The sequence below is a fragment of the Mesoplodon densirostris genome, chromosome 12 (assembly GCF_025265405.1).
Source record: "Mesoplodon densirostris isolate mMesDen1 chromosome 12, mMesDen1 primary haplotype, whole genome shotgun sequence".
Lineage (NCBI taxonomy): Eukaryota > Metazoa > Chordata > Mammalia > Artiodactyla > Ziphiidae > Mesoplodon > Mesoplodon densirostris.
This window is the reverse complement of record NC_082672.1, coordinates 29,113,683-29,136,872: the sequence shown is the minus strand read 5'-3', so window position 1 is coordinate 29,136,872 and position 23,190 is coordinate 29,113,683. Positions and strand designations below refer to the sequence as shown.

Sequence of the window (23,190 nt, the reverse complement as noted above, 5' to 3'; positions counted from 1 at the left end):
CAGTAGGAAGCAGGCCCCTCCACAAGGCGGGATCCAGAGCCCAGGCAAGAAGTGACAAGAGCAGGGCTGACTCCAAATCCTAGAGAGAATACTCTCCTGGACAGAAAACCAGTGTGGTGTGAGATGGGTATTCAGGCACTGGGAGCTAAGAGGTTCAGTTGCCAGAATTTGGAATCAAAATAGGGCTTAGGTCTTAGAAATAAGGATGAGCTTGGATCAGATCAACTACAAGAGTGAAGATGCAAATTCTTAGACACTGGAGCTACTGAATTTCTTCCTGCTGACACTCAGAACTGGTCCTAGACTTATCTGATCAAGGTCAAGGAACCTCAGCTGGGGAAGAGGGAAAGCAAGGAAAGGAGAGGAGAGAGGAGGCAGAAGCTAAGAACCAGGTATGATCCGACACCACCACTTGACCTCAAAGGGACTTATATTTTTCAGCATTTGTAAACAAGCCAACATATGCCAAGTTCTACACAGAAGTATAAAGATTATTCTGCACCCCCTGACCCAAACCCCCAATCGCCACACAAAAAATACCCCAGTGCCCCAGGAAGACCTCGTTCCATCCCATAACTCACTCTGAGCACCTTCTATGTGCCAGGCACTGGGCTGTGAACCGAAACTTCAAAGGGGAATAACATCTGCCTTGACCTTCAGCAATTCCTGTCCCATCAGGAAATGAGACATGCAAACAGATCATTTCAGTCAGCATGGAAAGGGCTGTACTGGAGAAATTCCTGGCTTCATGGATTGGGTTGCATGACTGAGTGGAGAGAGGTAGGAGAAAAGGGGTGGGGGGGAGGAGAGGCAAAGCAGGAGGGAGACACAGAGGGGACACCCAACACGATGTGTTCCATGAACCATAAGGACTTCGCTGCTTCTGAAGCACAACCCAAGGTAAGCGCGTAATGGCCAGAGATCATAGGGTATGGAATCTGAGAGCCCCGGGTTCAAATCCTTCCTCTTCCCCACACCATTTGTGTGACCTTGAACATGCTACTTAATCTCTGTAAACCTCAGATTTCTCCTCTGATTATTGGGGGATTCAGGAAACAAGTGCTAGATATACCATTATTACTTAGTAAAAAGTCCATGCTTCTAAGAGGATGAGGCTAAGGATGAATAAAAGACAATTCATAAACAAGGTGTATGCCATACTGCTTACTGAAATTGATTAACATTTATTGCTTCCTTTAGGATTAGTAAATTTTAAGTCTCCTGAGATACATACGCTAAGAATTAGAATTGATTAGACTCCATAGTAGGAATGGATCAAACTCTCCTTGTTCTAAGTTTCCTCCAAAAGTAGTAGTTATTTTATTCTTCTTTGTCCTTATACAGATATATTTAGTGAGACCTACCATATATGCCTGCTCTGACAAACCCCATGTAAAGTACATCATCAACATTCACAGCCCCCTTGCATAATGAGGTACAGTCAATTACCAGTGAGCCATGCCCATGTCTGATGGATGGGGAGACAATCTCTACAATCTCTCCAAAGGTAGAAATTATGGTGATTTGTTTCCTTGGCTTTGTAGATTTTTTTTTAACTGTATACTTGCAAATGAAAAAAAAATCTGGTTATCTCTGAATTTCCAAGAATTTTATCAAAATGATGAAAAAATACTATGAAGACACAAGTTAAGAGGAGCCTGATCATTGTCTGGCTTCCATTTTGTGCCTTCCTATTCTTCAACTCTTCGTTGAAAAGAGAGAGCATCTCTTCACCAGAGGGTAAAAATACTAAGTACAGAGGATAAGCTATAGAGATAACCTTCTGCTGAGTCAAGACATGGCTGAAATTTATGCCAGGAATTCCGTTCACCACACTGGACGACTGATTCTCTCTGCAGCCAGGCATCAACTGTAACAGCTTCTCCAATGGCCAAGGTCAGTGTTTAATGGTGATGGTTTTGATTTCAGTGAAGAATTCATAAGAGTCCTTGGCTCCTTCTCTACCCACACCAGAACTCTTCATCCCCCCAAAAGGCAGGTTCAGCTCTCTGATGAGCCAGCAGTTGGTCCAGACCAAGCCTGACTGTAACTTCTTGGCCACCCGGTGGACACGCCCCACGTTGCCTGACCACACCGTGGCGGCCAGTCCATATTTAACGCTGTTGGCTCTTTGAATCACTTCCTCTTCACTATCAAAGGGGACGACACATGTCACTGGACCAAATATCTCTTCCTTCATGCAGCAGGACTCGTCCTTAATGTCTGTTATCACCGTGGGAAGCATGAAGTACCCTGCTTGATTCCTGGGGGGGAGGTTTAACTTATCCACTCCCTCACCACACAGAATTTGGGCCCCTTCCATGCGAGCTTTCTTGATGTAACTTCTGACCTGGAGAGGTAAAAAACATACTAACAACTTATCGTTTGTCTTCACACAAAGCAGAGAAAATTCAGTATTTTTGAAGCATCAAGATGTATAAGGTCATTCCCCCCCAAAATCTAAGGTTGATTATATTTTCACTCAGCTGCTAAATAAGCCTGAGTGCAGAAGTGCTCTAACTGTTATCTGGGCATTCAGCCCTCATAGGTAAGAGGAGGAGAGTTTTTTATTTAATGTCTAAGTGCTAGGCATGCAGATAAATGCTTTTCTCACATTCTCAGGTAATTCTCTCAAAACTATTAACTACATATTATTATCTCCTATTTGCTGATTATATAATTGAGCCTCAGGATTGAGCCTCAGAAAGGGTAGAGGGTTCAAACGGATAATAGACAGTAAAGCTAGAACTCACACTCAGGTATATTCAGTAGTTAAATACACAGACTAATATTTTCTCACTTTGGGGGAGACTATGTCCATTGCAGAAAATGGGAAGTTGAATGGTGTATAAGACTTAATTAAAAGCCAGGGTGGGGCCTCCCTGGTGGCGCAAGTGGTTGAGAGTCCGCCTGCCGATGCAGGGGATACGGGTTCGTGCCCCGGTCTGGGAGGATCCCATATGCCGCGGAGCGGCTGGGCCCGTGAGCCATGGCCGCTGAGCCTGCGCGTCCGGAGCCTGCGCGTCCAGAGCCTGCGCGTCCGGAGCCTGTGCTCCGCAACGGGGGAGGCCACAACAGTGAGAGGCCCGCATACCGCAAAAAAAAAAAAAAAAAAAAAAAAAGCCAGGGTGCCCTTCAATAGCTGAGCTTCCAGAACAAATAATTGCTAATGTCTCATCTCAGTACTGATTATATTGTGAAAATATATCTAGGTAATAGAGTAAAGCTCACAATAATGGGAAATAAATTATGTAATAAGTTGACCCAGTGACTTGGAGATAATGACAGATGTTTTTTAATATTGGTTATAGAAATGACTCATTATAATAATGGTATATCTATTTATATTTGAAAATGTTGTTGAAGGCACAATGATACACTCTCCTACCCTTGAGGGGAGTTATAAGCATAGAAGAAGTAGAAAAGTAATCCCCCAAAGTAAAAGTCTAAAACAACAGTCAAATAGTACATCAAAGGCCGGGTAAAGTTTGGAATGATATTTTGGAATCCTACGGATTATCATTTATCTATCTGAGCATTCTGCCCCAATATTAGATTAGTACTCCATTGTAGAACTATATTCATTGTAGAGCTATATGTTTGCCATGTAAAAATAAAAAGATAATGTTGTCTCATTATTAATTTTGCTTCAGTTTATAGAACACTTAATAAGCCATGAAGTCAAAGACGTTTGAAAAATAGAGCATTTGGTGGAGCTTTATATTCCCCGCTATTCTTCCTCCCCAACATGAACAATGATCTCAAAGCTTTCCCAGAAAAGGTCCCGTTGAGTTCGTGGGTAGAATCCACAATAGATCTGGACTTTTCCTTCCCTGACTCTCTTGCTCTTTTGAAGCAACCCGGTCACATTAATTAAAAGATGCCAGAGGCAGCGTCCTCTGTGAACAAGGCGAGTGCAGGTGAGTCTCCAGGGGCCCCTGCTGGATGCAGAGCCAAAACCTTTATCAGTGATTCAAACAGTTCAAGGAGCGTTCTGGTTTGAGATGATTATGTCTAAACAAAATTACATGATTCTCTCTTTGACGCTCTTGGGATAATAAAATACCAAGAGAAGTGTCAGTCTTCAAGTTGTGAACTTATCAAATTATTTAACGTGTAAGTTACACACTAAACTGAATTTCTTTTCTAGAGAAAGTATCACTGGATGACACAATGATATCTACATTTGCAGCTCAGGAAAACAACTTTGTAACTGTTAATGTGCTATAAAATGCAATGAAATATTCTTATAAAACCTTTTCTTGAGAGGAGAGAGCAGAGAGTAGTTAGCACTTAATATTGAATAGTTTTGGCCATAAAATCAAAGCATAGAAGTTAGAAGAGTGGTCTTGGGAGCACAGCGGTGCTCAAATCCCAGTTCCTCCACTTATCAGCTGAGGGATTTTAAATGCTCTAAGCCTGGACTTCCCTGGTGGCGCAGTGGTTAAGAATCCGTCTGCCAGCGTAGGGGACACGGCTTCGAGTCCTGGTCTGGGAAGATCCCACATGCCGCAGAGCAACTAAGCCCACATGCCACAACTACTGAGTCTGTGCTCTAGAGCCCACGAGCCACAACTACTGAGCCTGCGAGCCACAACTACTGAAGCCCGCACACCTAGAGCCCATGCTCTGCAACAAAGAGAAGCCACCTCAATGAGAAGCCCGCACACTGCAACGAAGAGTAGCTCCCACTCGCCACAACTAGAGAAAAGCCCGCACGCAGCAATGAAGACCCAATGCAGCCAAAAATAAATTAAAAAAAAAAAAGCTCTGTGCCTCAGTTTCCTCACTGGAAAACTGGGATTGACTGTGCCACTTATTCATAGGGTTCCTGAGAGGACTAAATAAAATAATATACGTAAAATACTTAGTGTGATACCTGACACACAGTAAGTCTTTTGAAAGTCAGCTGCTGTTGTTTGTGTTGATGTTGCTGGTGATGGTGATGGTGATGATGATGATGATATAACGCACGGTCTGACACTCACGAGCTAAGAGACTTCAGGGATGCTCCCCACTGTGTACGTCGGGGTGCAGGGTTAACTGACAGAGGAGGACAGGAAACCACAAGAGTGGACCTTAGTTAGACCTGAAGCCTGGCCTTATTGGGGGATATACCCGTGAACTTCCTCTGTGCTTCCCCCCGCCTCACTGTGAACACTCAAGGGTTCTCTCTCTCTGGTTATTTGCATCTTTGGAAGGCTGGCCTAGAGCCAGATCCTCCAGACAGTCAAGCAGGGAAGGATTCTGGAGAGTCAAAAGAAAAACAAAAATGAAAACAAAAAGCAACCCTGTGAAATAGGCAAGGGAGATTTTTCTGCATTCCCTGAGGATAGAATCACCTGCCATTTCCTGTGGGTCTGCGCTGCCATCCTGGGAACCTACAAAGTCACACTTGCACTTAGGAGCCCTTGGCCATTACAAAACAACTGTCACAGCCTCTAGCCGGATTCTTCTGTCACTGCTTCACCATCTGTTGTGACAATCCCACAGGATGGAAACAAAGATCCCGTGGCTGATTTTATTTATTTATTTATTCATTCATGCATTTATTTTTGGCCGTGCACGGCATGCAGGATCTTAGTTCCCGACCAGGCGACCAGGGATCAAACCTGCGCCCGCCTGCAGTGGAAGCACGGAGTCTTAACCACTGGACTGCCAGGGAAGTCCCTTAATTTGATTTGGAGAAGACAGAGACCTACTGCAGAAGAGGAGGGGTGGAATGCAAAGATGGCAGCCAGCCCTTCCTTGGCTCGCAGACCCCAAAGCTTCCTGGCGAAAGGCGAGGAAAGACAACTGCCAGTGGAGTGTGCCTGCCGCCTCCTTGATCCCAGATCAAGGTTTGGCACACTGAACTGGAAAGAGTCACAGCCTGAAAAAGACTCACATACACTTCCCAAGCTGCTTCCATTGGCTCCCTCTCAAAGGGCAGAGACACCTAGGGCTTCCTCACAAGACCTGAGCTGAAAGCCCCCCATCAGAGGCCCACTTGGTGAGAGACCCACAGGGTAAAGCTGTGACTTCTTGCATCCAGGCGCACATATTCTGGGCGGAGTAGTAGGGATGAAAGGTGTCCAGGGACCCTCTGAGCCACAGCAGGATGGTTCTGAGACTTTATACTGGGGAGGGGTGGGGACTCTGAGCACAGCTGAGAGGAGGGGTCCATCTACAAAACCACAAAACAAGGGGAACCCAGAGCTATCCGAAGTTTTATGTGTGGTGGGATAATGGAAATACCATCTTTATTGTTCTTCCTTAAAAAAATAAAAATAAATGGCTTATGATAAACACTATTTTTAAGTTTTTAACTATGAAAAACTATTTTTAACACTGTGCAAAATCTTCCCCCTTAGAAGCAATAGAACTGTGGAGCTTTCTGAGATGAGCTACCATCTTTACGAGCTGGACTTCTTAAAAGGGCAGCGTATGAGCTCAGCACAACCAGGTTTTAAGTCACATCCTCTTGGCTGTCTTGTTATCATGGGGCATCATCTAAGGGGCACCCATAGGACCTTGATTACCATTCTCCACTGAAAGGAACCAGGACTCAGTAGACAGAGGTCCTGTTGGCCATGTGGGGCAGAACAACTCACATGGCCTGAGGCTGCTTTGCTGTCAGAGAGCAGAAACGCTTCGGGGAGGGCCTGTGGTGGAGCTCAGGAGGGCATTGGCGGGGGGCAGGCTAAAGCGAGGGCCCCTTTGGGCCAGCAGAGATACACTGAGCATCACAAATATTGTATTAAAGCCCACAGGCGTTACAATACATTGAAACCTGGTGAGCCTGTATTTGACCCAAGTTCACTAGGTGGGGAAAAAGGGACAAATACTCAGAGTACAACAGAGAAAAGCCCTAACTACCAATAGGAGTCAATGAATGGCATCAGTTTCTCTCACATACAAAAGACAGGGGTCTACAAATCTTTCAACTGCTACAGGAAAGTCAAATACTTTGATTTGTTTCACTGATACACCTCCCCTCATTGGGGAACTTAAATAGTTATTATAACAGTGTCTACGATGGAAGAACAGTTTCTCTGCTGAGTTGATAAAGAGAACTTGGAGTCTCAGGTGAATGGTGAATTGCAAAGGGGACCTTAGATGACACCATGGCCTGAGTCTACTGGAAGATGCTTCTGGGAAGTTAATTCTGTGCCACAGAAAGCATTCGGGAACATGCAGGAGGTTATTTTTCACCACTTATTTGCATGTGTGGGCAGGTAGCATGGATCCCTGTGTCTAGAACAGCCAGATAAGGGAGGACAAGGGAGCCTCTTGCACGTGGTGATGCCTCACTCCACGAGGGTGGGAACATCCACAACTGTGGGTCCACCACAGGCACTCTGGGGACAGCTGCCCATGTGCCTGCAATCTTGTAGGTGAATTTGACTGGAGGAAAAAACAGTCATGCTGGCCGGTCTCACTTTAAATAAATGACCACATATTTATTTAATGTGATCATAAATGATCACAGCTCCAGGTGAGCCCTTGGAGCTGCCCCGGCAACAACACAGTCACTTCGAAGCCCATTCTCTCTCCTGATCTCCTGCAAGACTATCTCACACTTTTTCCTCCTTCTTGAAACCTTCAACACCATCTCCCCGTCTCACCCTGCTTCCCATTTTACTGAGAAAACAAATAAGAAGAGACCAGCAAGACTGAGACTACACCTTCCCACCTACGGGCATCTGTGCTCCACACTAAAGTGAAGGTAAAAGTTAAAATGTAGTAAGTCTACCAGATCTGTGCAGTGTCAGAGAGTTCTTCAAACTTAAGTAAAGGCTCTGTCCCTCACTGGTTAACTGATAGGGGTGTATTACCATTACCTTTGGTTGGCCTGAGTTACTACAGCTGAAAATGAGGTCTTTTTAGCTCTGAAATTCTATGACTTATTTTGGGATTCCCATCAGGTAATGAATTAAAATGACCCTGAAGACCCAAATTCCATAAGCCGCCCAGAGAACATCAATGGCTTCTCCCACGGAGGCTCCCACAAGTCACCCCACCAACTAAGGACAGCATCATTTGGATTGGATTCACACTTCTGGACTCCCGTTTGCTGTAAGCCAGAGGCAGAACCTTACTGCCTGGGGACTGACTGGGAACATTTACCGGTGGAAATCCCTGCCACTCTCAGCCCACATTATTCTCGTCACCTGACCTTTATGCTCTGCAATTTGCCTTCCTCACTCTACTGGTGGCATCTCTTTACTGACTTCTCAAGTTCATTTATTTCATGTAGATGCTGCTTTAACCTGGACTACATTTGTGTATTCATCTCTAACATTTTCAGACTCTGTATCCAGAGACAATTTCCCACACATCATAATTATTAAAAAATAGGGTAGTAATTAACAGTATTTCAAAGCACAGATGGTATTACACCTCACACTGAGCTCCTCTCAAAATAAGAAATCTTTCTGTGACTTACACACAGGGATTTACTTACTTTCTCCAAATGAGCTTTACTGATCAGAGCTCCCATGTTAGCTGATGGGTCAGAGGGAATGCCAACTTTCCACATTCTGGTAGCTTTTACAAACCTCTTTAAAAATTCACTATAGATGCTCTTCTGGACAAAGATCCTGCTGGTGCAGAGGCAAATTTCACCCTGCCAAGAATGACACATGAGGACAGTGACAAAAGAGGAGGGCCCACTCCTTCATGGATAGATCACCCTGCACTTCTGAGTGCCTGTCACATATCAGGCACTGGTCTGGACAATGGGAGACAGTGGTAAACAAGATGGAGTTTCGCCATGTGGAATGCACTGTCTTCTAGGGAAGACAGGCAACAGCACAAGTAAAGCTCAATGAAAAATATAACTTCAGGTTGTGACCAAAACAATACAAGAAAACTAAGCAGAGAATGAGAATAGAAAATAATGGGGGGGCAGCTTTTACTCCCTTTTATTAAAGGGAGTCCTAGAAGGCACTGGTGAACAGGGGATATTTGAACTGACCCTTGATTGACGTGAAGGAGCTGGATGGATGAAGATCTGAAGGAAGAGAATTCTCAGCAGTAAATGCAAAGGACCTGCCACAGGAATGAGCTTGGAGTGTGTGAGGAAAGGGAGGAAGGTGAGTGGGGCTGAGGGTGGGGATGGAGGCAGGGACAGGGGTCAGAGGGATGTAGAAGACAAAGGCAGGGGGTGAGGAGCGAGGCAACATCACACAGGGTCTTAAAGGCTCATAGACTCACACAGAGCTTGCATTTTATCCACAGTATCATGAAGGGACCATGGAAGGCTTTAAGCAGCAAGATGATGGGATCGGATTTACATTTTAAAATGATCATTCTGGCAGCTGTGTGGAGAATAGAATTGGAGAGAAGGAGAGTGGAAACAGGGGAGTGTTAAGAGAGCTTTTCAGACATTCAGATAAGTGGAGGTAGCTTGGATCAGGCAGGATCAATGGAGATGAGAAAAGTGATTGGAGTCCACTGAGGTTAACAAATTCTTAAAGGGGCATGGGACCCCAAAAGTGTAAGGAAACTGGATAGATGCTCTGGAGAAGTGAAAGGATTCAGGATAGATTTTAAAGATAGAACTAACAGGACCTGTTGGTGGATTCGTGAGGTATAAGGAAAAGAAAAAGTAAGAACAAGGATGAGTCCCAGATTTGGGGCCTAAGACTCAGAGTGGCTGGTAGTCTCTTCCCTGGAGAGTCAAACACAAGGCGGAGAGAGCAGAGGTACCACAGGGAAAGGAGAGGGAGGGGAATCAAGAGTTCTTCTCTGCACAGGTTAAGTTTCAGATGCTACTGGACATCCAAATAGAGGTACTGAGTGTTCCAGGGAGAGGCGCTAACAGATTTCTGAGTGAAAAATCATCCTTATTGTCATTTGAACATAACATGTAATAGTTTACAAACCACATTCTGGACTTGTCAGTATTGTGTATGTATGATTGTACATATATGCATAAATAAATATTTTCATCACATTGATATTTCATCTTCACAACAACCCATCTAACAATCAGGAGAAACAAAGTTGCCCAAGGCTCCTCCATGACGTTAAGTTAAGAAACTTGCTTGAGACTTGTTCAGGTACTTATTTCTAAGTGTGTGAATGCATTTGGGATGCTCTGGGGAGGGATAATAAGGTTTCCAGGAGCTAGGACACCTGGACAGCAAGAAAAGACTGGGAAAACTATAAATAAAGGAATGGGGAAGCTTGGAGAAGCAAAAAAAGAAGTCATCACCCGATAGAAGCCGTGTAACTCAAGAAGAGGAGTTTGCTGCACAGGAGACGCCGCAAGGCTTCTGAGTGACATTATGATTGAACAGATAGTCAATGGAGTAACACAATGTAACCATTCTCCTTTCACTGAAATAGTCCTGGATTGACTTACTCACCCCAGTTTTGCACTGTGATGCAACAGATCCAGCTTGACAGGGCTACTGAATTAAAAACAAGCAAATAAACAAAGGGGAAGAAAAAACCCAGAGGACATACCTGGTTGGCAAAGCTGGACCTGACTGTGGTCGGAACACACTCCTCCAGGTTGGCATCTTCAAAGATGATGGCAGGATTCTTGCCCCCCAGCTCCAGCGAGAGCTTCTTGCAGTGGGGAGCACTCAGCTGTGTGATCCGCTCGGCTGTGGGCTGGCTCCCAGTGAAGGAGATGAGGGGCACCGCTGGGTGGGACACCAGCGCCTCGCCTACCCTGGGTCCCATTCCAAACACAATATTTACCACACCTGGTGGAACACCTGGATGGGAAGCAGTATCGGTTTCAGTGATTCTTCTCAGTATGTCGAGGACTTCAGGTTACATGGAGATTCTCCTTCAAAGTTTAACGGCGTGAATGGGGTTGGGTGGGAATGTTAACGGCTGTCTCTGGTTCAATAGCAAAACAAAGACTACAGCATCACCTCTGCCTATGCTATACCCCAGGTGGGATTTCTCAGGGGGCTTTGTCCTAGAAAAATGCAGGGTTGAACATTCTATATAATTCATTCCATAGTATTGACTGGGCCTCAGGGGCTGAAGATACAAATACATCCTCAGGCAGGTCGGGCCCCAGGAGGGAGGAGAGCCCTGCTCCAAGCTGGCATCCACGACTCACAGTTCAGTGGGCAAATGTGAAGTAGAGGGAGCATTCATGCACTAAAGAAGCCAGAGAAGAGACTGACTACCTCGGCCCAGGGGAGTGAGGGAGGGCTCCCCCAGGAAGGTGAGTCTTCAGTTGAAGGTCCGGCTCCCCATGATATGGATGCACCATCATCCTCTAAGACTGACTGACCAAGAACACCCCCAAGTAGGTGCCCCAATCTTTTCTATCACGAAACTCTACTGCTCTATATCTGCATGTATTCATTTATGTGTTTTATGGATTTTCCTGTTCATTACATATCGACCACTAGAAGGTACTCCAGCCAAGGGCAGACATGGGGTCTGTGTTTTGCCTTTCATTGTATCCACTGTGCCATGCCCTACTTTGCCATATAGAATGAATACCCATTAAAAAATTTTTTTAACACATCACATTTAAAATAAATTAATGATAGCCATTATCAAAAAATCTGGAAACAATAAATGCTAGAAAGGGTGTGGTGAAAAGGGAGCCCTCCTGCACTGCTGGTGGGAATGTAAATTGATACAGCCACTATGGAGAACAGTATGGACGTTCCTTAAAAACTAAAAACAGAATTACCATATGACCCAGCAATCCCACTACTGGGTATATACCCTGAGAAAACCATAATTCAAAAAGAGTCATGTATCACAATGCTCATTGCAGCATTATTTACAATAGCCAGGACATGGAAGCAACCTAAGTGTCCATCAACAGATGAATGGATAAAGAAGATGTGGCACATATATACAATGGAATATTACTCAGCCATAAAAAGAAACGAAACTGAGTTATTTGTAGTGAGGTGGATGGACCTAGAGTCTGTCATACTGAAGTAAGTCAGAAAGAAAAAAACAAATACTGTATGCTAACGCATATATATAGAATCTAAAAAAAAAAAAGGTACTGATGAACCTAGTTGCAGGGCAGGAATAAAGATGTAGACATAGAGAATGGACTTGAGGACACAGGGTGGGAGGGGAAAGCTGGGGCAAAGTGAGAGTAGCATCGACATACATACACTACCAAACGTAAAATAGATAGGTAGTGGGAAGCAGCAGCATAGCACAGAGAGATCTCAGTGCTTTGCGATGACCTAGAGGGGTGGGATAGGGAGGGTGGGAGGGAGGCTCAAGAGGGAGGGTATATGGGGACATACGTATGCATATGGCTGATTCACTTTGGTGTACAACAGAAGCTAATGCAGTATTGTGAAGCAATTATACTACAATAAAGATCTATTAATAAATAAATAAATTAAATAAATTAATGAAAAAGAAGATATAATGCTACATATGTATGCTATTAAAATAATTTTAATGAGAATAAAATATAAAAATAAAAAATTTAAAGAGTACCAGTAAACGCTCACATTTATTGGGTACTTCCTGTGGGTTGGTCATTGTTGTAAGTGGACTACACCCTATAGATCTCCCAACAGCTCTGTGAGGTTCGTCGTATTAATACATTGCTTGATTACGTTTCTTTGAGCTCTGATGTTAATAAGTTAAGAGATATCTACTGGCCAGTACTTCTCAGAACCACCTTGCCATTTGATCCAGACACTAATGAAATTTTTGTAGATAAATCTGCCTTCTACCCTTGAAAGATTCTGGTTATAAGAGAAAGAAGGCAGTTTAATTGGCAAATAACAATTCAGTAAAACTCAGAGTAGGCGGCTAAGAGACAGCAAAGGGAAGGAAGTCCCGCCAGTGCCAGGATGTGCCTGGGTCATGACAAGGAAAATTTTAAGCTTAAACAGAGCAGAACCAAAATTAATAGGAAGGGCCAGAAATCTGCCATCAGTGGACACTTCAGGAATGAGAGCAAACGTTTGGTGCCCCCAAGGGAAAAAAACCAAATATTCTAGGGCTCCCAAAGAGGTATTCATGGTGTATCTATATAAATATTCGATGATTTTATTTCAAAGAAAGTTCATTTACCAAGTCTATTTGAATGCCCCGGACTAGAGGAGCTAGCTGTTGAAATATCCAGAATGCCTTAGCAGGTTGTTTTAGCTTTCTTTTCTTACACTATTGCAAGTTTCTCTTAGAGTGCTCTAAAGCAGAATTAAGTGATGTAATTCACACCCCTTCCCAATCCCAGTGGAGAAACTGAGGGCTCATGTCAGGTGCAATTGGACCATCATACTCTCAGTGTTTGTTGGAGGAGGAAAGTTTGGCAAAGCCAGCCCAGGGAGGGAGGGAGGATGGGAGGGAGGGAAGGACTGTCTCGGTACAATAGGTTTATTCATTCACAAGAATAAGAGCAATGCTGGGTAAATAAATGGAAACATAAAACTTTCATGCAGACCAGGTTCTGGGTTATATGAAAGAGGAGGGTGATTAGAAAAGAGAAATCATCATAGATCAAGATGTAGCTGATTTTAGGAGTGAGTGGTCTCTGGAACACGGCTCTGTGGCACCCTCCCCAGCTCCCTGTGTATCCAACACAGGATCAAAGCAGAGTGGAGGCCCCACTTCTAACTCACACCAGGGAACCGGCAGTCAAGAGGCAGGGAAGAAACACCTTGGACCTTTGCAGATACTAGAGTTTCAATTTTGCAAGGAAAGGGGTAGAATGCAGTCTCTTTTGTAAGGGAGGGATGGCACGTTCTGGGACAGGAGGGAGGTAGGGATGTTCATATCATGCACCTTCCAGAGGCCTAGGGCAGCCATCGACATCATCCCAAAGACCTAGGCTGGGTGGCCTCATTCCTCCGTAGGATACAAGGGAAATGAGCAGCTAAACTAGGGTCCTGAAGCCCAGTGCTCTTCCCTCAACGGGCACAATTTAACCTGTCCTCTAAACCGTGGAGTAGGAACTGGCTCAACTTTCCTGGAAGCCAGTGTGTATGTTTTTGCTTTGAGAGAAAAGGCATCCAGGAGAGAGATGGGCTCTTACCAACCACCCCTTCTATGCATCTCAGTGAGCCCAGCAACACCTTCTCTGTGGGCTTGAAGGAAACGAGCAAAGCAGAGACTGACAGAGCCTGTTCCCCGCCACCTGCCCATCATTCCCATCCAGGCTGGGCAGAGACATGAGCTGAGGGCCTCACAGTGAGGGGCTTCCTGTGGGTTACAAGCTAGAGCCTCCTGCCTGTGACCTTCCAATCCCGGTGCAGTGTCGGCTGAACACTCCAGGCAAAACCAGGAACACACCCTCCACATTTTAAACCATCGGCAAAAAGGGGACAAGGAACTGTAGTATAGCAGCATCTCAGCAGTGGTTCCAAATGCAGGGAAAACTGAGGGGTGTGTATTCAATTCTCTTGAAAATGGGCTGTTTCTCTTAGGCATTCTATAGCTGTGCAAACCAGAGAGGTACCTAGCAATATTCTTTTTTGCATCAAAATCCACTTGTGTTTCAAACGTAGTATTTAAACTGACTATTGGAGACACGGTCTGGGGCAGGCTGGTGTCTGAGTTCATCAAGCTCTTTAAGCCGTTTGCTGTACTGCTATCCTGTGCTCAGGGGACTCTGCCCGTGGAGCCCGTGCAAGGAGGAGCTGTCCTGCAGTAGCACGTTCTGGGGATGAAGAAAGGAAGCAGTGGGCACGAACCCCGTGGATGAAGGGGATTTCTCAGAAGAGGATCAGGGAAATGAAAAATCAGAGATGTCCCTGGGATCTGTTTCGGTGCTAAGCAGATTTCTATCCATAAGAACTTTTCAAATGTCAGTGACCCTACGGTGGCCGAAGCCTACAAAACGTACATCTCCAAAGCCAACCGCGTGCCCCACCTTAAACCCCATCTCCCAATTACCTGCTTTCTCCAGGAGTTTGCACATCATCCACGCGGTCACAGAAGTCAGCTCGCTGGGCTTGGCTATCACAGTGTTGCCAGCGGCGATCGCTGGAGCCAGCTTCCAGGTCAGCAAGTAGAGGGGCAGATTCCAGGGACTGATCAGACCAGCTAACAGAGGATAACAGAAGCATTGTCAGCAATGACATGCCCCTCAAAGCAGATGGGCCAGACAGGCTTTATGAATGAAAACTCCTTCATGCTACACCAAACTTCAGCTTACTCTTCCAAAATCCCAAACTTTTGTAGCCAACTTCAGGGAACTAATTCTAAACTGTATTACAAGCAGCTGTACCTTTAAAAACTATAATCAGTACAGTTTACTCTTTTCTTGATGACTTACAATTATATTTATGAACAACAGCAATATAAGTTCTGGGGCTAAAAGACTGTCACCTGTCCCTAAACATTCTCAGAATGTGACCAGTTTTGAGATTTGTAGACTGATCTCTGCACTGTTTAAACTTCTCCCTCCTCATTATCAAACAGGCCAGTTACTATTTCTTCTAAATTCCTCCATCTCTGTTTCTAATCTCTTGTGGATTGAGACATAAAATCTCAAGCTGTTCAGAATTATGTGTAAAATAAGAGCAATAGGTTCTGAGACTGTGAAATCCATTTTAGCTAACCCAGAGTATTTTTTAATTAAAAAAAAAATCTTTCTAGGTTCTCACCTGTATCCTGACTAGATAGGTTTGCTGGGTAAGTAACAGAACCAACATCTACAGTGGGTCTCCATGTAACATTCTGAAACCACCTAGGCTTCTGACCATAAAATGTGAAAAATAAAACCTACATTATGAATAAGTAAATGGATTCACCTTATTTTATACACTGCCCTCAAGCCTGTTTACATTATTAGTTTACATTATTAAATTTCCCACTGAAAAATCTGCTTTTTAGGGGATAACAATATTTTTGCAGCATAATGTACTAGCATACTTCTTAGGAGGAGGTTTGAGCTTTTATAATGCCTTGAAAATACCGTTTCCGAAGGGCTCAGGTAAAATGTTCCATTTTCTTCCCCTTTAAAATATCTTCTTTTATTCTATTATAATATATAACTAGTAGGGCTTCCCTGGTGGCACAGTGGTTGAGAATCTGCCTACTAATGCAGGGGACACGGGTTCGAGCTCTGGTCTGGGAGGATCCCACATGCCGCGGAGCAACTAGGCCCGTGAGCCACAACTACTGAACCTGCGCGTCTGGAGCCTGTGCTCCACAACAAGAGAGGCCGCGATAGTGAGAGGCCCTCACACCGCAATGAAGAGTGGCCCCCGCTTGCCACAACTAGAGAAAGCCCTCGCACAGAAACGAAGACCCAACACAGCAAAATAAATTAATTAATTAATAAAATATAACTAGTAAAATATGGACAGTGGTTGGTTTTTTTCTGAGGAAATAGTGACATCTAGTGGAAAGTTTTAGTCATTGCAGATATTTATATGTCCTCTAAAGGGCAAGCAGCAGGAAATGAAAGAGGGAAGTAGATGATCCAGTCAAGGCTTATTTACCATGTACCTGGCACTGTTCTAAGTGTTCTACACTTACTAATTTACATAATTCACACAAAGATATATAAAGATAAAATTAAACCATCCTCCCAGTTTCCAGATCAGGATACTGAAGCACACAAAAGTTAAATCACTTACCCCACACATAACCTAAAATCTATGATCTTAATCACAACACTCTCTGGAAATAAATTGTTTTTTTTAATTACAAGGGACAAAAAGTCCTGAATTGTGAATTTACAATCAGTATCATTCTTTTTTTCTGTGATTCCTCCGTTGTTCCAGGAATAACTAGGGAATTTGACACAAAGAAAATAAACTAGAATTGGATTTTTAAGGCCAATTAAATTTCAGATAAAGTAGAAGAAATTTCTACTTTCCTTTTTTTAAAGACTGTTCCTTTAGATCAATTCTACAGGGCTGAGCATCTCTACATGCAGCTGTGGTCCAGGCTTTCACTGAAGCACCTACCGATGCCCACGGGGGTCCGCACCGTGTAGTGGAGACAGCCCAGGTGGTCCATCTGTGTGCACTCGGATGTGTGGTGCAGGATGGAGGAAGCGAAGAACCGGAAGTTCTGTACAGACCGGGGAATGTCCATGGTTCTCGCCAGGGTTAGGGTTTTCCCTGTAAGAAGTCAACAACAGAAGGCACTGTCAGTGTTCTTCACCTCGGACTGGGAGGAAGCAATACCACACACGTATCCTAGTTCACACTGAAGTAGCCTCTGTTTCTTCTAGCCTGGGATGGGCATTCCTTGTTACAGAGAGCATTGATCATAGTTTGATAAAACTATGAAACAATTAGACGTGAGGTTATAAGATGAAGTAGAGGGGGTTAGAGCTGAGTCAAATAATCTTTGTTTTGTGGACTGAACAATTCATAGCTGTCATCAGGAATTCGCCAGATGCTATCACTTCACCCACACCAGCTCTTTCAATTCAAAATCACCAAGCTTTGGACATGCTACAGAGGGGTTGGAATAATGGGTGTTAAGACAGCTGTATTTGCACATCATCAAAAAAGCATGTGATGATATTAACTGTCCCCTCAACACACAGTGGAGTCACTAAGATGGACACATGGCAGAACCACTGATGGGAACCTGGCACAGGATGCTGTGTGGCCCTTGCCCACCCATCATGTGCCCCATGCACATCCTAGATATATGCTTACCTGGATTGTTCCTTAGTTATCTTTAGTGATACAGGGAGACTCTGCAGTGTCAGGAAGCATTTTCTTCTTAAGGTTTGGAGTCAGGCTGCTTCTTAACTTTAGGTTGCTTTACAGCACGCATATAAATTAAAAAGATCTTGGCAGGGCTTCCCTGGTGGTGCAGTGGTTGAGAGTCCGCCTGCCAATGCAGGGGACATGGGTTCGTGCCCTGGTCCGGGAAGATCCCACATGCCGCGGAACGGCTAGGCCTGTAAGCCATGGCCGCTGAGCCTGCGCGTCCGGAGCCTGTGCTCCGCAACGGGAGAGGCCACAACAGTGAGAGGCCCGCGTACCACAAAAAAAAAAAAAAAAAAAAAAAAGATCTTGGCCTTTCCTAATAGATATCATTACAAAGATTTACAGACATTTACTCCATTACTCTGACTTCTGGGAAGCAGTTAAAAAAAATTGGGAAATTGTGTTGGGAGTGGAACAGTGACCAACATATCGGAAATCTTTCTAAAACACCATGTGACTGTTCTTCAAGTTATCTTTGCTTTTAGCAAACAAACTTATGTTTACCAAAGGGGAAAGGAGGGGGAGGGATAAATTAGGAGGTTGGGATTAACATATACACACTACTATATATAAAATAGATAACCAACAAGGACTTACTGTAGAGCACAGGAACTATATTCAATATCTTGTAATAACCTATAAGGAATAAGAATCTGAAAAAGAACATATATATGATATATACATATATATATACATATATAAGACAATTTGAAGAGCTGTCACATGTATATGTATATATATATATCTATATATCTTTCTGAATCACTGTGCTGTACACCTGAAAATAACACGTTGTAAATCAACTATACTTCAATTAAAAAATAAATATCATGCCACAACTACTGAAGCCCGTGCACCTAGAGCCTGTGCTCTTCAACCAGAGAAGCCACCGCAATGAGAAGCTCGCACGCCGCAACGAAGAGTAGCCCCCGCTCACCGCAACTAGAGAAAGCCCACACACAGCAAGGAAGACTCAATGCAGCCAAAATTAATTAATTAATTAATTAATTAATTAAAATTTAAAAATAATAAATGAATCACGTAGTGAAAAGAAACAAATTTGCTTTGAAACTCTCTACTTAGAACAAGTGGAGGGTTGCACCCTCAGCCCTCCTTCCTCTCTCCCCATATCCATGCCCTTTGCCATACATCTTTGCAGTTCCTTCCACCAAACATACAGTGTATTTATTTCCGTGCCTCTTGAACTTGCGCTGGGCCTTGACTTGCTTTGGCCATCAGAATGAAGCAGAAGTGGGCCAGTTGCAAGCCTCGGCCTTCAGAGGCCTTGGTTGGTTTGGCTTTCCATCCTCTACCACTGCCGTGAGAAGCACGTGGGTGGGCTAGCTGATGGGTCCAAGGGGGTGGGGGTAACATGAAGAAAGTGTCCTGAGTTCCATCCACACGGTTAAGAGGCAAGAGATCAACTGACAACCTGGAAGGAGCGTGTGAACCGCCAGGAAGATAGTGCGTGCACTTCCCATGAAGAAGGGACAGTGGCGCTAAACCCCGGCTCCGCTAGAGAGAGCGAGCGTGGGAAAGAGGGAAGAGGCTGGCACAGATGCCTCTCACCTTGGTCCCTGGATTCAGCCTGGGCCAGCTCCTCCAGGGACTGTTCCAGCAAATCCGCCAGCCGCTGCAGCACCTGCGAGCGCTCCTGGGGGCTCCGGGAGGACCAGCCCGGAAATGCTTCTCTGGCGGCCTCCACCGCGGCTTCGACCTCGGAGGAGTAAACGGAAGAGGGTCGCCTTAGACTGTTGCTCCCAAGGGTTGGATGAATCCAGAATCCACAGGTCCGTACACAGCTAACGTTTTTTTCTGCCTAATTGCAAGTATTCGACACTCTCAGTACTGAGTCGCCCACAAAGTGGTGTTTACATGACCAGCAAAGTCGGGGCACCACAAAAAAAGAAAAATGCTCCATTTTGACCAAGGTATCCAGAATGTGGCGATAATAGAATCTATTTGAGTAGCAGGTATAAGTTTTCAATAATTTCAAAATACAGAAGATTTCTGAATATCATATGAGAGAGGAAACTTAATTAAGATGTATGGAATCTCTAAACTCTTAATGCAGTTTTGACACACTTGATAAGGTCTAAAAGTTTCTTTGAAATCACATCCCAGACTGTCATTTTCACTTGGAATGACTAATCATATTAGTTATTTATTGACTAATTTTTATATATAACGGAATGTGCTAAATGCTTTACACAAATTATTTCATTAAATCCCTTTTAAAATTCTGTAACATGAGTATTGCTAAGCCCGTTTTACAGATAAGGAAACTGAAACACAGAGAGCTCAAGTAATTTGCCAGAGGTCACACAGCTAATAAGTGGCAGAATCAGGATGCAAACCCAGATCTCTGTGGCTCCCAAGACCACAGCTGGCCTGCTATGGCATAACCACAGTCCCAGTCCCCTGCCTGGCTCCGCCCAATGGAAAGGTCCTCTGTTGGAGAAGAGGGCATCTGTGGTTGAACAGATAGCTTGGGGACCTGGTTTTAGGGCTAAATCCAAAAGGAAACAATGTATAGGAAGGTATCAGCAAAGCCAGTTCATGGAGGCAGAATGAATTATCAGGGCTTCTGCTGTCTTTCTCCTCTCTTAGGCAAACGTCTAAGCAATGCCTTTTCCAGAGATGGCAAATCCAGAGCCTGTGTCTCTCCCTTCTCCTCTCTCACAGGCATGACATTTATAATCACTCACAGCTTTCTTCCACCACTGGACCCAGGCTGGCTCAGAATCTTTTTCCACAAGCTTCCGGCATCTTTCTTATATTACATGATCTGACAATTCAGCTGCCCTATCACCCCAAATCGGATCTACATGCCTTCTCGTTTTCTTTATGTAAACAAAGTCGCCTTCGGCTGAGCTAAAATAGGTATAAAAGGATTCTTGTCTTAATTACAAATGTTTGGAAAGTTGGTGGTTGATGCCCTGCTGCCAGCCAACAAGAGGAGGGTTCCTACCTACAGCAGTCAACGTAAAATCGAATCTTCCTACAGTTGTCGATACAAAACTCTGATCTTTTAGAAAAGCAGAAAACTCAAGTCCAGTCATATTTTCTAAGTTGTCCTATGTCACATGTCCTACATCCATTTAATGTAGAACACATATAATGTACTACATACAATAATATTAGCAAAAGATAATACTTATAAAGCATTTACTATATGCCAGATGCAAAGGGCTCTACATGTCAGTTTAATCTGCAGAACAACACTCTGAAGTAGGTATTATTATTATCCCCATTTTATAGATGAGGAGACTGAGGCGCAGGGAGGTTCAGCTGTAGGTCAAGAACATAGGTATTAAGCAGTGCAGCTGATGTCTGAAGCCAGGCAGTCGGACCCCAATGCTACGGTGCAAATGTTACTGCGTGTGTGTGACCACTAATCTAAGCATGCTGTGACCTGTAAAATAAGGATGATGATAGAGTCTTATTTATAGGTTGACTCAGATTTGGGACAATTTGTGTTCAATGGCTTAGTGAATGCACAGCACAAAGCAAACGCTGAATGAATGGGAGTCCTGTTGACAGACTGGCAGCACTGTGAGTGACTTTTGGGGAAATTGGGCATGTGGCTTACATGGTAACCATATTTTTCAAGCCAGAAAAACCTTTTATGGTATCAGATGGAATGTTTGCAAGCTGGATTGCTGGGAAATCCAAAGTATCTATTCCTCTGCGAGCAGGTGTATCCATCCCTCATTCTCTCTTCTGCAAGGGCTGAGCCATTAGCTGCAGAAAATATTTCACCTGAATTTGGCATACTTGTCAATTTTAACTTTACTTTGGAAAGGACTCTGAGACAATGAGGGCTGGAAAAGCTGGATTTCCCATGTCTATCCCAGGTCATTTGAAGCAAACAAAATTTCAGGTTACAGATTAACCAACAAATTAGCCAATATTTGCAAACTTTAATCCAAAAGTCTAAAGGTTTTTTTTAATGCAAGACAGATTTAGAATATTATTAACAGGAGAGAAAGAATAGCTTAGTTCTTTTTAAAAAAAAAAAACCTTGCATATAATACTCATTTACATATGAAGGCTACAATTATCTTTTAAATAATCTAGTTCTTTGTGCCTTAAAAAAATAAATTAAAATCCATTTAATTTGAGCATAAATCCATTTAGATGAGTATACATTCATCAGCCACATTTATCACCCCAAATATATTTATCCTCTCAGTGCAATAACTAATCAAATATATCGCAAATATTTTACAAAACTCTTCAATAATATTAGTTCTACATCACTGAAAAAAAAGTTTTAATGTGTGCACCATTAAGTACTTTGAGTAAGAAAAAGTAGTGTTAAATTTAACTTCAAAAATATGCAGGAATTTGATTCTGCATTTCATCATTCAAATGATTGGTTTTACTTTACTAGATATTTTGAAGACATGAAGAATTATTACAGGATAATATAAAATAAATCCCTGGGTTTTAAGATTTTGTTAATTTTTGTGAAGTAAGGCATTTTTTGGGAATCCATGAATATAATGGCAAATTTAGGCAACACTTGGTTGAGAAAAAGGATCACTTAGTAATACTGATCATTCTTACAAATAATGCTGTTTACTAGGCACCCGTCAAGGAATGTCTGTGAGTTGTGGCTTTGTGTTAGGCTCCCTGGATTATTATTTGTTTCTGCATATGGTAACCTGAGATTGGTGCCGTGTATCATATAGACCCAATTACAAAATAAACCTTCCTAGAACTAAAAACCTTCCTTCTGCTAATGTTTAACAATCCTACACCTTTTCTCAACCCCCTTTGCTCCTAGAAAATTAAGTTACCATAAATCACCAACAGGCAAAGTCGATTTCAGTCTTCTCTGAGTGAATATACTCACCTCTTCTTTTCCACTGTCTGGCACTCGGCAGTACACTTCCCCCGTAGAGGGATCGTAGGAATCTAGGTATGAGCTACAAGGTAAAAATTTCCCATCTATGAAATTTTCCAGCGTCAAAAGGGCCCTTGTTCCAGCCATAGCCAAGGACATGCCTGCCCTTCCCCTTGGCGTTCCTCAGGGAGGTTATCCCCCCACTCTCCCGACTCCTGACTTAGTCTCCTCCTCACTTCCAGCCCCAGTGACCCCATCTGCCAATCAGTGAAAGTGGGAGGTGACCTGACATTCTCCGAGAGTATTTCAGTCTCTAAACGCCGAATGAAGAGAGTTCCCAAATATTTCACAGCCGTCCAGTACGTTGTGAGAAATGGATAATAATATGTTAAAGTAACATCAGCTTATGTGTTCATGGCCCTTTAAAATGGTCAAAAGGCATCTGTGTGTATCATTTTATGGGATTCACACTATATTCACTGCTCGAACATTGATTAAGTGCCAGGCCCTGAGGCAGGTCTTTACATGAATTTACTCATTTATTCCACACAACAATCCTATAGAAAGTAAAGGTCATTACTTTCCCTCTTTTGTCCTCGGAGAGGTGAATTTGTCCAAAATTGCATAGTTGGTAAGGGTCCTTTTGTCTCCAAATCATGTGCTTTTTCCTCAGTGCATCACTGCCCTCACCCTCAGAGGTGGCTGAAGGCA

The 23,190-nt window shown here is 43.6% G+C and overlaps 1 protein-coding gene across 3 annotated transcripts; it reads right to left on the bottom strand.

The window, feature by feature from the left end:
- Positions 1-1,897: 1,897 nt before the first annotated feature.
- Positions 1,898-22,638, bottom strand: ALDH8A1 (aldehyde dehydrogenase 8 family member A1). Of its 3 annotated transcripts, XM_060115187.1 has the most exons (7): positions 22,489-22,638; positions 19,197-19,344; positions 16,866-17,021; positions 14,842-14,991; positions 10,456-10,712; positions 8,447-8,608; positions 1,898-2,350 (listed from the first exon to the last, which is right to left on the bottom strand). In XM_060115187.1, exons 1-7 carry the CDS (start codon positions 22,636-22,638, stop codon positions 1,898-1,900), a joined length of 1,476 nt encoding a protein of 491 aa, XP_059971170.1. The 3 variants fall into 3 exon arrangements, with proteins under 3 accessions (XP_059971170.1, XP_059971172.1, XP_059971171.1); XM_060115189.1 differs by lacking the exon at positions 8,447-8,608 and having other exon boundaries at positions 22,489-22,626; XM_060115188.1 differs by lacking the exon at positions 14,842-14,991 and having other exon boundaries at positions 22,489-22,626.
- Positions 22,639-23,190: the final 552 nt, after the last annotated feature.

What these genes read in the sequence shown, in the direction of transcription:
- ALDH8A1 (XM_060115187.1), bottom strand. Translation starts at nt 22,638, where the DNA reads ATGTCCTTGGCTATGGCTGGAACAAGGGCCCTTTTGACGCTGGAAAAT. An exon ending in GGCTGAATCCAGGGACCAAG is followed by an intron (nt 17,022 to 19,196) that starts GTGAGAGGCATC and finishes GACTTCTTACAG; the next exon opens with GGAAAACCCTAACCCTGGCG. An exon ending in GTAAAGCTCATTTGGAGAAA is followed by an intron (nt 2,351 to 8,446) that starts GTAAGTAAATCC and finishes TTACCTCTCCAG; the next exon opens with GTCAGAAGTTACATCAAGAA.